This window comes from Alternaria hordeiaustralica, assembly GCF_023758085.1.
Source record: "Alternaria hordeiaustralica strain BMP 2776 chromosome Unknown scaffold_42, whole genome shotgun sequence".
Classification (NCBI taxonomy): domain Eukaryota; kingdom Fungi; phylum Ascomycota; class Dothideomycetes; order Pleosporales; family Pleosporaceae; genus Alternaria; species Alternaria hordeiaustralica.
In genome coordinates, this window is record NW_026056814.1 from 30,975 (window position 1) to 44,479 (window position 13,505).

Sequence of the window (13,505 nt, forward strand, 5' to 3'; positions counted from 1 at the left end):
TAACACCCCTGGAAACTGTGCACGCGTCGTCTGCTTCAGGTAATACAAGCCGAAATATGGACGCCAACTTCGACATGATAATTCTCTGAACGAGAAGACAAAGCCCACGTTGCCTGACGCCGAGCTCACAGCAGTACTAGAAGTCGTAAGGCGAGATGCGGGGCACCTCCTCTGAAATTCCCGACTTCCAAGTCATGTAGTACTCCTCGAACTTATCCTTGGTGATTTGCTCCATGATCCACGCCTTGTCGCGCTTCAGCTCAGGCTCCTCATCTGAATGCACACTCTCCCCCTCCGACTCGAAGACATCCATAAGACGATGCTGATGATAGTCGGCGAGGGCGAAGACATGTATAGGAAGAAGAGGTCTCTTGTCTTTGCGCATGACGACAACAGAACCAACGTCATTCTGCCATTCTGGTGGCGCGAGGCCCCAGTTGAAGGCGATGTTTGCACGCTCGGGCTTGCAGCCAATATTAAGGAATGTACCAGCAACATTGACCCAAGACGTGTTGCCCGACGGAGTCTCTGGTCGCTGTTTCCATTTGACGACACTTCCAGGAATGCGCTGAACAGTAAAGGGTTGTTCAATGTGCTTTGAGACATCGGTGGCTGCGTGGAAGAACGAACGGTAGGCCGAAAGTTCCACAGGCTCATAGCGAGGGCGGCCTTCAACTTCGACATCACCATCGCAGTTGATGCGTACGCCGACCACGCTACTCAACTCTTCTTTAATATCCTCAATTGTCGGACCAATAGCGTACTTGAAGTAGTAAGTGTTGAGCTTGTGCGCGATAATACGAAGGTCGGAAGGACCGAGATCTTGGCTGTAAGACGGGTCTTGACTGAAAGGAACGTCGTCGAAGGCATCAGTCCCATACGCAATCATCGGACCCCGCCAGGCGTGTAGGTGAGGAGAATGGGAGTCGATGATCTTGTCGATGGCCATGTTGTGCGTCGATCCATCGTGGAGAAAGTTCTCGCGGTAGGACAAAAACAAGTTGTACGGGAGACGACGGGCGAGCGCGTGATTATGTCGGATCTTCATATCTGTCATACCAATCTCTTCTGCAGACTCTGTTTCCTTCTCGTTGTTGGCGGCTAGCGCACCGGGGCAAGCTGTGAGGCAAGGGTGTCCGTACTCTCCATCTTTGGTCACGGTCTTGAGCCAAACGAATCGTGGTGCGCCCTCGTCGGGATGGAAATAGATAGCGCGAGTGTACTTCTCGCCAGGTCCTTCGGCCTCGGGGCGGTCTTGGAAGTCCTTGACGGATTTGCAGAGAATCTTGTGAAGAGGCCACGCCTTCTTCTGGCACTCTTTGGAACAGTACCAGCTTGAGCTGCAACCACTGCAACGCAGTTTGCTCTCGTTGTCGCATTCGTCGCAAAGCGTCATCGCTGTCTTGATCGGCCGTTCAGTATCGGGGCTGGGAAAACGTGTGGGAAGGAGCGGATGACAAAAGGTGGTAAGAGCCTCTCATCGTAGCAAACAAATATTGTGGTCCGAGCGCAGGTGAAGGTAAAGATGAAGAAGGAAGTAGATTCACGTGTTGCAAGGGTTTCAGTAAGAATTGCAATCACTTGTTAGATTGCTATATACATTTCATATGCATAGTATACGAAAGTCCATTTACATGGTGCTCTGGAACTCCGCAGGCTCAGCGCCATAGTCGCTGCCGTAACCTCCGTACCAGTAGTCACCAACGTACTCGACGCCCTGAGCGGTCTGGTTAGGGCGCTGGGGCCACATGTCTAGCATCGCATGCTCTCCAGTCAAGGTAAAGTTGACGCTCGCAAGCGGGTGGTTGTCGATCATCATGGTGTAGTCACCTGGGTACAGGACCTTGTTGCCCATCTCGTCGACCCTGGCAAGAGATGCGAGAGTAAGGTTGAGAGTGGCAGTGGCGGATGAGCCTCCAGCAATGTTGTGAAGACGCTTGTAAGAGACGAGCGACTTCTTGGGGTGGGGCGCAGGACCGAACTCCCCAGCAATGTAGCCAAGAGTAACGTAGTCAGAGCTAACATCGCCATCGTTGGAGACCTCAACATCGACGGATACGAAGGGGCAACGCTCGAGGAAACCTCCAGTGCTGTTGCAGTTCTGCGTGAGGGCAGAGATGGCGTAGCTCTGTTGAAGCTCGCTAGTGACTTCAGCGGAGAAGTTGGTGTAGTGCAGACCGTGACCGAACTCGTAGACGGCGGAACCGTTGTACCACTTGTAAGTGCGACCAGGGTTGTTCTCACCAGGGCGCATGTTCATGTCCATCATGGAGACCTGGGCAATATAGTTGGAGGGGTACTGAGTCGTAGGTAGACGTCCAGCGGGAGCAGTCTTTCCGGTGACAATGTCGATGATGGCGGAACCTCCATCCTGACCAGGGTATCCGGCCCAGAGGATGGCAGAGATGTTGGGGTTGTTGACGAGAGGAGTGTTGTCAATCTGTCCACCTCCAGTGACCACGACGATGACTGGCTTTCCGGTGTCGGCGAGCAGGCTGATAACATCAAGTTGGGCTCCGGTCCATGTGAGATAAGTGCGGTCGTCGTCTTCCGCCTCAACGCTGTTGTCAATACCACCAACGTACATAAGGACATCGCTGGTAGAGTATGCGCCGTAAAGGTTGGACCAACGGTTGGTCGTTGGGTCGCCCTGGCCACCAGGGTTTCCGCCAGCATAGTTAATGGTAATGTTGAGCTGCTCAAGAGCGTACAGAGGAGAGTGAAGGTATGTAGCAACACCGGCGTAGTTACCGAGGAGCTGATCGGTTGCGTTCGCCCAGTCACCGAAAAGTCCGATTGACATAGATGAATCGACAGAGAGTGGCAGCGTACCATCGTTCTTCAGCAGAACGATACCTTCGGCTGCGGCCCTGCGTGCGAGTGCCTGCGAAGCGTTGGTGGCAACCGCGTCAAAGCCGAGCTGACGGTAGGGCTGGTCGTCGGCAGAGTCGAAGTATCCAAGACGGACGAGCGAGGAGTATTGGCGGACAAGGGCCTGGTCAAGAACAGCTTCGTCGAGCAGACCTTGCTGAACGGCAGCGGGAAGGTGCTCCTGCATGTAAGTACCGCACGTAAGATCGGTACCGGCCTTCAGGGAGTCGTAAGCAGCGCCTCCACGAGATGATGACCATTGGTGCGGGAGGTAGACGTTCTGAACAGCATCACAGTCGGATGTGACCCATTGCTCTTCGTTTGTCCAGCCCCAGTGCTCACGCAGAATGGTCTGCAGCAGGTAAGGATCGGCACATGGTGGGGCACCATTGACCGCATTGTAGCTGCACATGAAAGCACCGACGTTCGCCTGGACACAGGCCTGGAATGGAACGAGATAGTACTCAACCATATCCTGCTGAGAGATCTCCACGTCGTTCTGGTAGCGAAGGTTTCCGTTCCAGTCTTCAACGTCATAACCTGCGAAGTGCTTGCAAGTTGCGACGACACGCTTGTACGGGTCAGACGCGTCACCCTGAAGACCGTGGATCAAGGCCTGGACGTAAGATGACAGATGGTAGGAGTCTTCACCGGGTGTCTCCTGTCCGCGTCCCCAGCGAGGGTCACGGAACGGGTTGATGTTGGGTGTCCAGAAGTCAAGACCAGTCCTGTTCGCGTTGTTGAAAGCACGCGCTTCGGTGGAAATGACCTTTGCAACTTCGGTGATGAGTTCATCGTCGAAAGCCGCACCCATCAAGATGGGCTGGGGGAACGAGGTGGAGTAGCTAAACTCCCCCTCATCGCTGAAGTTGGTGTAAGGGCCAGCAATGCCGTGAAGGCCCTCGTTCCACCACTGGTAAGGTGGTATGCCGAGACGAGCAACGCCTGGTGAGCCACTGCTTGTAGCATTGATCTTCTCCTCGAGAGTGTAGAGAGACACGAGGTTTCTCGCACGAGCTAACGGAGCTGGAAAGCGTTAGTATGGCCAAAATGTCGTGTGAGTGGAGATGAACGTACATGCCGAAGGATCGCAAATGGTCTCATTGCTCAAACGTCCACTGCTGCAGTCCGGGAATACGTATTGAGCATACGCTCCTGTCGCAGCGAAGGCCAACACTTGCAGCGCACGCGTCGAGGTAAACATGACGCCGGTTGTCTGGTTTGGTTCGGATGGTCCGGATGCAGCTCGTCGTCGTCCTCACTCCATGTCTTATAGCACAGTAAATAGCCGTAGTCACCGACCCTGCGTCAGCACGCGGTTGGTAAACACCATGGCCCACGATTCCTGTACGTCATGGTCTCGTCGGCCACGCGGTTGAGCAGCGGTCGCAAGTCCACTTATTTCCGAGCGCCGAGCCAGTCTTGTGTCCGAAGCCACTCCCGATGCTTGGCCCAGAGGCATACGGCAGCCAAGAGTGTACCCGAGCCGCATGCGGAGCCCCATGGTACTTGCAAAATCTGTGAGGGGTTCGCGCTATGTGGATCTCCCCGCCCTCCGATTGGCTGCGCGTGGCTATGCATTCAGGCTGAATGTAAATCTACGACTGTAAGCATCACACCCGAGAAGCGGTAAGTTTAAGGCACGGCAGCTACACGTACAAGACGTCGGTGAAATACTGGAATTGCAGGATGGTCTCGCATAAGCATCAGCCGAGCATCCGCAAGGGCTGCGCCAATGTGGGCTGACGGAAGACGGGATGGAACCTTGATGGTATTTGCTTATGCCTCAACAGCCATGCTTCCAACCTTGGAAGTTACCTACCCCAGGTTCCGTCAGTGTCGCGCGGCAGTTTGTCAACGTGCATCAGGCAACAAGACTTGACCGTATGACAGCCATGGCACATTTCCTAATTTCCCATGACACGTCGACCCCAATCCGCCATCCGCCCCTCCCGAGTCAATACATACACACATGCGTTGCGGAGCAGGAGCCCTGGGATGGTCCATACTAGCGACCGCCACTGATGTCGTCTATTGACCCGAACTGGCAGCCGTTGCCGCGCTTACTGTGGCCAGTTGGACTTCCTAACGGTCATCGGCATGCCATCTCGTGGTTTGGCCTCGAAAACAAATTCCTGGTAGGCGCGATCACCGAATGTCAGATCCAGATTATTCCACTCTGCTCGAGGCGTCTTGTTGGGTTTCAGATCCGCGCAAGTAAAGTCGAAATCGCGTATTGTCAGCAGGAATACGATCACAAACTCGTCCATAGCCAGCGGTTGGCCCAGACACGCACGCGGTCCTCTCTCGAACGGACGCCAGGCGTGCCGCGGATGGTCTTCGCGTGTAAACCGATCTGGGTCGAACTTGAGCGGATCTGGACGAAGCATTAGCCACCGGATGTGTGTTACAAAGAAGGATCGATAGATGTCACTTGCCTGGGAATATCGCTGGATCCATATGCATAGCCAGTTGGACGGGGCAGATCATGCGATCTTTGGTCGGCCATTCGCGACCCTGATACGTGAGAGTATCGATGCCCTTGCGTGCGGTATTTCCTATCGGATAGAACCTCAGGACTTCCTTGATGACGTTGTTCGTATAGGTGAGCTCATTCAGCTTATACGGCTCCCTCTTCAGCATCTCGTACGTCGCTTCGATACCAGGGGTGAAAACACGGTCGTGCTCTTCGCGCATCCTTTGTACCACTTCAGGGTGAACGCTAAGCAGCATAGCTCCGAAACAGATGGTATCCGACGTAGTTCCAAGTCCAGCGATCAAAAGAGTCTTTACTTGTGTGAGAGCATCTTTGGTGAATTGGGGGTCGAGCTCCTTTACGTCACCCTGTCGCTCTGCAATATAGTCTCGCAAGATGAGGTCCATGATCCCTAGTCCTCGCTTCTCCGAGAGATCGAGCTTGTCGCCTGCAGCTATGTGTTAGCCGCACGAAGTTCAAGTATGCAGGGACTCCATTGGATTTCTTACGTTTGACTATCTCGAATCTCTCTTTGATGAGCCCTTCCACAATAGCATCAAATTTTGCGCGTTCGGCGAAAACCGTCCGATTGACGAAGAAGTTGCGGATGTAGTTATGAGACTCTCGCGTGATCATAAAAGCACGGCACATCTTTTCAAAGTGCTGCAGAGCAGGGCTACCTTTGGTCTGCGCGTCAAGGGATCGGCCAAAGGTCATAGTCGATATGACATCAAACGTCATGCACAGGGTATGGTCCTCTAACCTGAAAACCTCCCCCGATTCAGCTTTCTCGGAAAGAATCGACCGAAATTTCATAACCTCGTCAGCAACCATCGGCCTCATCTTGGTGATGTGCGAAGTGGCGAAAGCAGGACTCAACATTTTATGGAGATACTTCCATTGTGGGCCGTTCGTTGTGACGATGTTGCCGCTTCCGATCAAGGGGTCGACCATAGTTGCCTCCATTTCGTGTTTGGGGTGGTTCCGGATGACTGTCATGTCAAGTGCAACATCCGGATCTGTCACCACAACTTGCTGAAATGAGACAGGCCACAAATCGAGGTAGAAGACACCTGGCATGTTGTACTTCCTGGCGATCGTAACCACCGCTGCCTGATAATGTACATCACTGGGTAGCGATTTGAAGGTCTCGCCGAGCAGTTTCAAATGGCCGAAGAAGAAGCTATGAGGCGGTTTGGGCTGATCTACTGTCAGTGCTGTCTTGATTATAGCCTGTGCCGGATGCTGCCAACGTACGACATCTTTATAGAAACGCCGAACTTGGATCAGTCTCATTACGCCATATGCGAGCGCCGCAATGATGCCAGAGAAGAGTATCGTCACCCATGGTAGGTCACGAAGGGCCATTGTGAAGGCTAAAGTGTAAGGTCTGCTAGGTGTGGAGGATCGAAGTACCCAGGTATATGAGGTTGTGCTGATCCAGGCCCCCCGATCGTGGTATCTTGGCACTTGAGTGGAGTAAATCAGCACTAGGCGATCCTGTGGCGCTTGGTGGTGGGATATCTTTAGCGTGTGTTGGAAAGGCGCATGTTTGTAAATTGCGGCCGTGGAAGCATCGATCCCGTATCGTCAGAGGCTTGCGGTGTTGGAGATGGACTTCAGGGTGTGACAAGATGGCGTTGCGTGCTTGAGCCATGGCCACTGCCGTCACCACGTATTCTCTATTGAACATCTCTTTCATCTCCTCCGTTGCCATTGCCTACCATGCGCTTTAGGCTCCTAGGTTGCGGTATTTCTTGTAAGGCTGGCGGGGCGTTGTCTGTAGTGTGGACGCTACAGCACCCTGCGACGCGAGACGTCATGATGTTGGTGTTCAGGGAGGCGCGTCTTTAGCGTGATGGCTAGGCACCTGGGGTGAGACAGCCAACTCACAACCTTGGAATAGACTATGCGCGAGCATCGCCCAGCAAAATGGACGTCTGCATTTACTTCTCTAAGCGACCTCGAAACAATTCACGTCTGGCTTGTTGCTTTACCGACATCTAGCAAGACAACGTTGACGCATCCCACATTCGTGCGTCCAACCTGCGGACAGCAATCGCGCCATGAAAAAAACGCGTAGCGAGCCCACCGACGCGTTTACTGATCATCAGGCCCCCAATATTCGGTTACTAAATCTGGTTCGTGTCTCAAACTCCATCTACGGTATCTCATCATACGGTATCTTTTCCTGGGCTGCAACTCGCATCTCGTCGTCCAGCAGTGACATGAGCACCTGGTCCGTGCCCTTCTTCAGCCAGCTAGCATCGTGTGCGAGCGCTGTATGAGCACCAAACTTGGTTTCAAGCAGTCCTATCTTAGCGATTGTTTCTTTCGCTGCAGAAAGGTCTGTATGCAGTGACATGCTCACTGCCCCTGGACCTTGGAACTCCGCGATTGTTCGCGTGCCGTCCAGCAAATCCCTGACCGGTCAGTAAACGCCCGATCGTATACACCATGCACGTCAGCAAACGCCTGGTGCAATCAATTCAACGTACCGCGAATGACAGCCTAGCATAAGATTAGCGCGCGCCAATAAAAATTCCAAGGGACAACATACAATCGCTGCCAAGTATTACCCACTCGCCATCTTGCAGTCTTGCTGCAGCAGCCAAGTTACCAGGCATATGGCCAGGTGCATCGAGGATCCAGAAACTGCCGTCTCCAAAGTAGTCCAGTGCTCTTTCGAACGGGCCAAAGGGCTTCCACACGCCATGTAGCTCATCCCATTTTTCTGTCGAATTCTCCGGATCAAAGAAGCGGCCGTCCCACTGTAGGTTTTGATCTCTCATATGCCCTGGCTGACATGCTGCTCTCGTGCCGGGACCAAAATACGCTATCGCATTTGGAAATAAATCGCTGATAGGCCTCGAATGATCCCAATGAGCGTGGCTGCAGGCTGCTCAGCGAACTTCATTCACGCCACCCTTGTATCCATACCTGAACAAGACAGTATCGACATCTTCCGCAGCCACGCCTCTTTGCGCCAACTGCTGAACGATAGTTCTCCTTGGTCCGACGTGATTGACGATATCCAACATGAACTTGTTAACCCAAGGGGTATAACAACTTCGGTCCTTCAAGAAACTAGTTAGAAGAAGATTGAGGTAGCCAAACCCGATATTGGCCCACGCACCTCATCCAACCCAAGATCCCAAAGTATGTGTCTTCCCTGGTGCGAGATGTAAAACGCCCAGTTGTACATGCGAAATGTGCCGCTCTCACCAGCATGCAGGCGGCTGAGATCTCCTAAAAAGCTGCCGCCATCGAGGAGAGCAAGACTGACAAAGGCATCAGTATGAGGGAGGCCGGCCTCCATTGTTGGTGTCATTTGTGCAAGCAACTGACTGCGTGTAACAAGTACATCTACCTAGGTAGCACCCTATCTAGCCGAGCACATGCTTGCTAATTGCCGAGCTCAGATATCGAGCGAATTACGATATCCTCATCGATGCGAGGCGCAGTCGCTGTAGTACCCCCACATCCCGCACGCGATGTTTGGTCGCGGGTGATTGCCCCACTACTGAAATGGCAGGTACAGGTGCGGGGTAATTGTCGGACCATCATTGCCCCCAACGTACCTGCTTCCAGAGAAGCAGCTCCAGGGATGCGCAACTTCCTTCGGCCAATCCAAACAGACACTAGGCAATAGTAAACAATTGTTAGTCTATGGAACGATCCTTTGCTTCCTACCATCCCATCCCACGCAGCAGCCAACATGTCGGAGACCCTCAAGCACCAAGACCTAGGTGAAATAGAAGGAAAGACAGTAGATGGCGCAGTTCAATTTCTTGGCCTGAAGTATGCTTCATTGAAAGATCGCTTGGCTGCACCCCAGCTCGTTGACAGCTATGGATCTGGAACTACGGATGCCACCAAATTTGGGTACGTCAACTGGTGACGCCGGTCACCATTTACTAATTGAATAGTCCTCCTCCAGTATCTCCAGTCGGTGCCATTGAACGCGAGTTCGGCTTCATTCAACATTCCCTGCCACTTCCAGAGGTTCCGACGCATTCCGACCTCGAATGTCTGAACCTCAACATTACTGTGCCGACTAACAAAGATGGAGCTATTGACTCCAACGCGAAGTTGCCTGTATTTGTCTTCATACATGGAGGCGGCTTTGCTGTTGGGAGTAGCTGGTACCCGCACTACGATCCAGCTCCCATTGTGAAGATGTCTGTCGAGAGAAAAAAGCCCATCATCGGTATCACTATCAAGTGGGTCTTACAACCTGAAGCACAAGTCGTCTACTAATAGATACAGCTATCGATTGGGTTTCACAGGGTTTGCGACTTCCGAAGAATTGCGCAAAGCAGGATACAAAGCGAACAACGCCTTTCACGACCAGCGCACGGCTCTACAGTGGATCAGGAAGTTCATAGGCGGATTCGGGGGTGACGCAGATGAGATCACAGTATGCGGAGAGAGCGCTGGTGGACGTATGTTGTTGACACTATTGACATAAGAGCTCGACTAACATATTCAGTATCTGCGACAGTATTGCTCTGCTCGGAGGAGCCGCTGATGAAGCGCTGTCTTAGTACTGGAGGAGCTGTGCTACTGTTCAAGCCCATCCCAGATTTTGTGGCAGAGTCCTCGTATCAAAAAGCCGTCGAAGCATTTGGGCTGACGGACAAGTCGCCAGAGGATCGTATCAAAGCCCTCCTCAATATACCCTTGGATGATCTATGGCAGAAGGTGCCACCCACAGCACCGATGCTGCCTTCAGTCGACAAAGATACCATGCCGGGCTCACCAGATTTCCTTACCGTCTCATCTCAAGAAGACAGCCCAGCTTTCATGATGCCGGGCAGGAAGTGGTGCAAGGCCTTCATGATCGGAGAGTCAAAGCTGGACGTAAGTTTCATATCGTGATTCTCGAAATGTGTGAGCTCATTCTTTTAGGCGAACATCATTGCATACCTTGGCCTCGATGCTCGCAAGCCGGGCGTCGCGCAAAAGTTCATCGACTCCTGCAACGCCACACTGTCCGCCAAGCCAGAGGTTGCGGAACAGCTTCTCACATCCTACAAAATAACCCCTGAGATTCCGGACGAAGAGGCTATGCTTTCAATACTGCGCTTTGGTTCCGAGATATCTTTCTACGCGCCCGCTCGTGCCTTCGCTCAAGGCTGGCCTAACACACCCGACTCGAAGTTCTTCCTCTACCACTTCAACGAAGGAATACCTTGGGAAGGTCGCTTCAAGGGCGAAGCAGGCCACATTCTCGATGTATCGTACCTCTTCCAGAACTACAACGAGCACCTGGACGATGCGCAACAGAAGGTAGCACGAGAGTACGGAGAAGACTTCATCAAATTCGTCAACGGTGAGGACCCTTGGCCGCCTGTAAAGGCCGACAAGTTGTGTGCCAAGGTTTACGGGCCCAGTGCCGATGGTGTCACGAGCAGATGGGTTCCAGATGGTGATCCAGCAAAGATTGGAAGAGATGAGAGGGTGCTTAAGCTGGGCGAGACGGCAGGCTTTGATGCTATCATGGAGGTCTTCCAGGACTTCTTTCAGGGGAAGTAGACGGTATGAAGACTACATGAGTGCATCAGAACGGGATCGCAATACCACTATGTATATTAAATATGACAGAAGCCTTACTCCGCAAACTCCCACGTTCCATCCTCAATCTTTCTCCCCTTGTCTTCGCATCCCTTCGGTAGAAGACCTCCAACATGCAAATATATACTGCTACCATCCCTATCCACACACCTCTCGTCTTTCGCCGCCTCTTCCCAAACCTCCAATGCCCTCTCCGCCATACTCGGCCTCACCCTAACCTGACCCGCGCTCTCGATACCCAATCCCAAATCTTTGAGCATCATCTGCGTCTTGAACCCCGGCTTATACCCACTGTTACTCGGCACCCAATACTCTTTCTGCACATTGGGAATGGGCATAACGTGATCGCACATCCAAGACTGACCAGTGCTGTTCTTGATCACGGAGTATAAAGCGGAGGGGTCGAGGCCGTGAGATACGCCTATCGCGAGGGCTTCGGCGGTGGCGAGGAGAATGGTGCCGGAGAGGTAGTTGTTGCATATCTTGGCGGTGAGACCGGCGCCGAGGGTGTTCAGGTAGAAGGCTTTGGATGGTGGGCCTAGCATTGTGAGGGTCGCCGAGATTCGCGTTTCCGGAGAAGCTGAGGAAGTTGGTGTTTGCTCTGGTGGTGGGTGGCCGATCAACATCGATAGTGTGCCTGCTTCTGCGGCTGGAACGCCGCCGGATACGGGGGCATCGATATATGTACCCATCCCCGCTTCTTTGAGCTTTTGGCCTACTTCTTTTGTGGTGTTGACGTCGATTGTGCTGCACTCTAGCATTACCCTGTCTTGGTCTTTCTTCGCTGCAATCACTCCGTCTTTCTCATCTAGATACACTTTCCTTACATCTTCTCCTCCTGGTACGATGGAGATCAGTACTTTCGCGTTTTCCGCTGCTTCGCGTGCTGTAGCGACGAATTCTATGGGGCCGTAGGACGAGTATTGGGTTTTGAAGCGGGAGCATGCCGAGGCGTTGATGTCGTTGATGTAGAGGGTCGAAGATGGGTCTATCTTCTTGCGGATGTTGGCTGCCATTGCGTAGCCCATCGCTCCGAGACCTTGTCATTGTTAGTAATGTCTACTAAAGGTACTGGGTAAGATTGCTCACCGATGAACGCGTAGTTATCTGCCGACGTCATGTTTCCAAATGATACCCTATCTTGAAACAGTAGTAGATTCAACCTTCTGATACTTTTTCCCTTCAAGACGCCTCAATTTACAACGCTCGTCGTCTTTCTTCCAATGTACTCATTTGATCGGCTAGCGTCATTCGCTCCTTGGTGTTTACCCAAGCCCCACATCATCCCCTCACTTCCCCAATTGCCTTTCCCCAATACAACAACCTCGGCGTACTACTCCGAACTCGTTGCCATTGAACACGCGTAACCTTGCATTTGACGGCATAGCATGGTAGTCATGTGAACGCGACGCGACATGTGCCCACCTGCTTCACACTCAAGTGCCAAAATCTGAGCGCAATCCCAAATAACTTCATTATTGTTCTATTCCATCATGTCATCAAAGCCCCTGCGGGTAGGCGTTATCGGCCCTGCAGGTTTCGGAGGATCCTATCTCACTGTCGAGTTGCTGAATCGAGGCCATACCGTGATTGGCATATCACGCAACCCCGAGAAAGTGGGAAAGCATCCGCGCTACATTCCTAGGCCAGTAGATGTCGACCAAGTCACCATAGAAGAACTTTCAACAGTTTTTGAAGGCCTCGATGTTCTAGTCAGCGAATTCGGGCCGCACACAGCTGGTCCTGGGGCTTTGTTGTACAGTACGTTTCAGTCTGACAAGATACCAGTAACCAATGATTGATCAACAACAGTGCCGTTCCTAGAATCCGTTCGCAAGATCCTGCTAGCCTACAAGCTACGGCCCGCATCGTACTTCGTCTTCGTCGGCGGCGCAGGCTCGCTTCACGTCCCTGGCACCAATATCTCCTGCGTCGACCACCCAGACTTCTTCCTCGCCTACCGCCGCGCCATCTCCACATCACTAGCGCACATTGCATACATGGAAGAGCGCCTCGGTATCATGGGTACCTCGCTGCGACGCTATCGTGAAGCCAGATTAGCAGAGAGCTCCGGAACCACCACAGAAGAAGACAAGACTGTGATAGCAGACTACGAGAAACAGATCCGCGCCAAAGACAACGCATCAGACTTCATCAAAGCAGGACGGACGGCGTACATGTTCTTCGAGGACCGGAAGAACTTCGATTGGAGTTTTGTTTCGCCGTCTGCTTTGTATCGTCCCGGGAAGAGGACTGGAAAGTATGAGACCAGCGTTGATGATATGGTGTTGCTGGGTGAGCAGCAGGAAGGTAAAGATGTTTTTGAGGAGAGGTTGACGGGGATTAGTGTCGCGGATATGGCGATTGCGATTGCGGATGAGATTGAGCAGAAGAAATTGGTCTGGAAACATTGGAGTGCTTGGGGTGATATTAGTGAGGATATGCCGGCGCCGGCGTATGTGTTTTTGGATGCTGTGGAGGGCGGTAGTCGATAGGCTCAGATTAGCAGAATCTTCGAATGAATGGGTAGAGATCTTTAGCTTGCGCGCTCAGTGTTGGTATCTTTTTTTTACTTCAACTC

At 52.6% G+C, this 13,505-nt stretch overlaps 7 protein-coding genes across 7 annotated transcripts; 2 read left to right on the plus strand and 5 right to left on the minus strand.

Annotated features, from left to right (window-relative positions):
• Nucleotides 1-136: 136 nt before the first annotated feature.
• J4E84_010503 (uncharacterized protein) lies at nucleotides 137-1,396 on the minus strand (the record flags this gene model as incomplete). Its single annotated transcript, XM_049393058.1, has 1 exon — nucleotides 137-1,396. One exon carries the CDS (start codon nucleotides 1,394-1,396, stop codon nucleotides 137-139), a length of 1,260 nt encoding a protein of 419 aa, XP_049239188.1.
• Nucleotides 1,397-1,630: 234 nt separating this feature from the next.
• J4E84_010504 (uncharacterized protein) lies at nucleotides 1,631-4,075 on the minus strand (the record flags this gene model as incomplete). Its single annotated transcript, XM_049393059.1, has 2 exons — nucleotides 1,631-3,897; nucleotides 3,949-4,075. The coding sequence occupies 2 exons, from the start codon at nucleotides 4,073-4,075 to the stop codon at nucleotides 1,631-1,633; spliced, it is 2,394 nt and encodes a 797-aa protein (XP_049239189.1).
• Nucleotides 4,076-4,934: 859 nt separating this feature from the next.
• J4E84_010505 (uncharacterized protein) lies at nucleotides 4,935-6,715 on the minus strand (the record flags this gene model as incomplete). The annotated part of the gene is made up of 4 exons (XM_049393060.1): nucleotides 4,935-5,248; nucleotides 5,310-5,795; nucleotides 5,857-6,547; nucleotides 6,605-6,715. 4 exons carry the CDS (start codon nucleotides 6,713-6,715, stop codon nucleotides 4,935-4,937), a joined length of 1,602 nt encoding a protein of 533 aa, XP_049239190.1.
• Nucleotides 6,716-7,508: 793 nt separating this feature from the next.
• Nucleotides 7,509-8,666, minus strand: J4E84_010506 (uncharacterized protein; the record flags this gene model as incomplete). Its single annotated transcript, XM_049393061.1, has 5 exons — nucleotides 7,509-7,770; nucleotides 7,846-7,858; nucleotides 7,908-8,239; nucleotides 8,288-8,424; nucleotides 8,484-8,666. 5 exons carry the CDS (start codon nucleotides 8,664-8,666, stop codon nucleotides 7,509-7,511), a joined length of 927 nt encoding a protein of 308 aa, XP_049239191.1.
• A 399-nt stretch (nucleotides 8,667-9,065) lies between these two features.
• Nucleotides 9,066-10,885, plus strand: J4E84_010507 (uncharacterized protein; the record flags this gene model as incomplete). Its single annotated transcript, XM_049393062.1, has 5 exons — nucleotides 9,066-9,232; nucleotides 9,277-9,570; nucleotides 9,617-9,792; nucleotides 9,840-10,210; nucleotides 10,259-10,885. The coding sequence occupies 5 exons, from the start codon at nucleotides 9,066-9,068 to the stop codon at nucleotides 10,883-10,885; spliced, it is 1,635 nt and encodes a 544-aa protein (XP_049239192.1).
• A 74-nt stretch (nucleotides 10,886-10,959) lies between these two features.
• J4E84_010508 (uncharacterized protein) lies at nucleotides 10,960-12,044 on the minus strand (the record flags this gene model as incomplete). The annotated part of the gene is made up of 2 exons (XM_049393063.1): nucleotides 10,960-11,963; nucleotides 12,014-12,044. 2 exons carry the CDS (start codon nucleotides 12,042-12,044, stop codon nucleotides 10,960-10,962), a joined length of 1,035 nt encoding a protein of 344 aa, XP_049239193.1.
• A 373-nt stretch (nucleotides 12,045-12,417) lies between these two features.
• On the plus strand, nucleotides 12,418-13,419 carry J4E84_010509 (uncharacterized protein; the record flags this gene model as incomplete). Its single annotated transcript, XM_049393064.1, has 2 exons — nucleotides 12,418-12,685; nucleotides 12,737-13,419. The coding sequence occupies 2 exons, from the start codon at nucleotides 12,418-12,420 to the stop codon at nucleotides 13,417-13,419; spliced, it is 951 nt and encodes a 316-aa protein (XP_049239194.1).
• Between the last annotated feature and the right edge of the window lie 86 nt (nucleotides 13,420-13,505).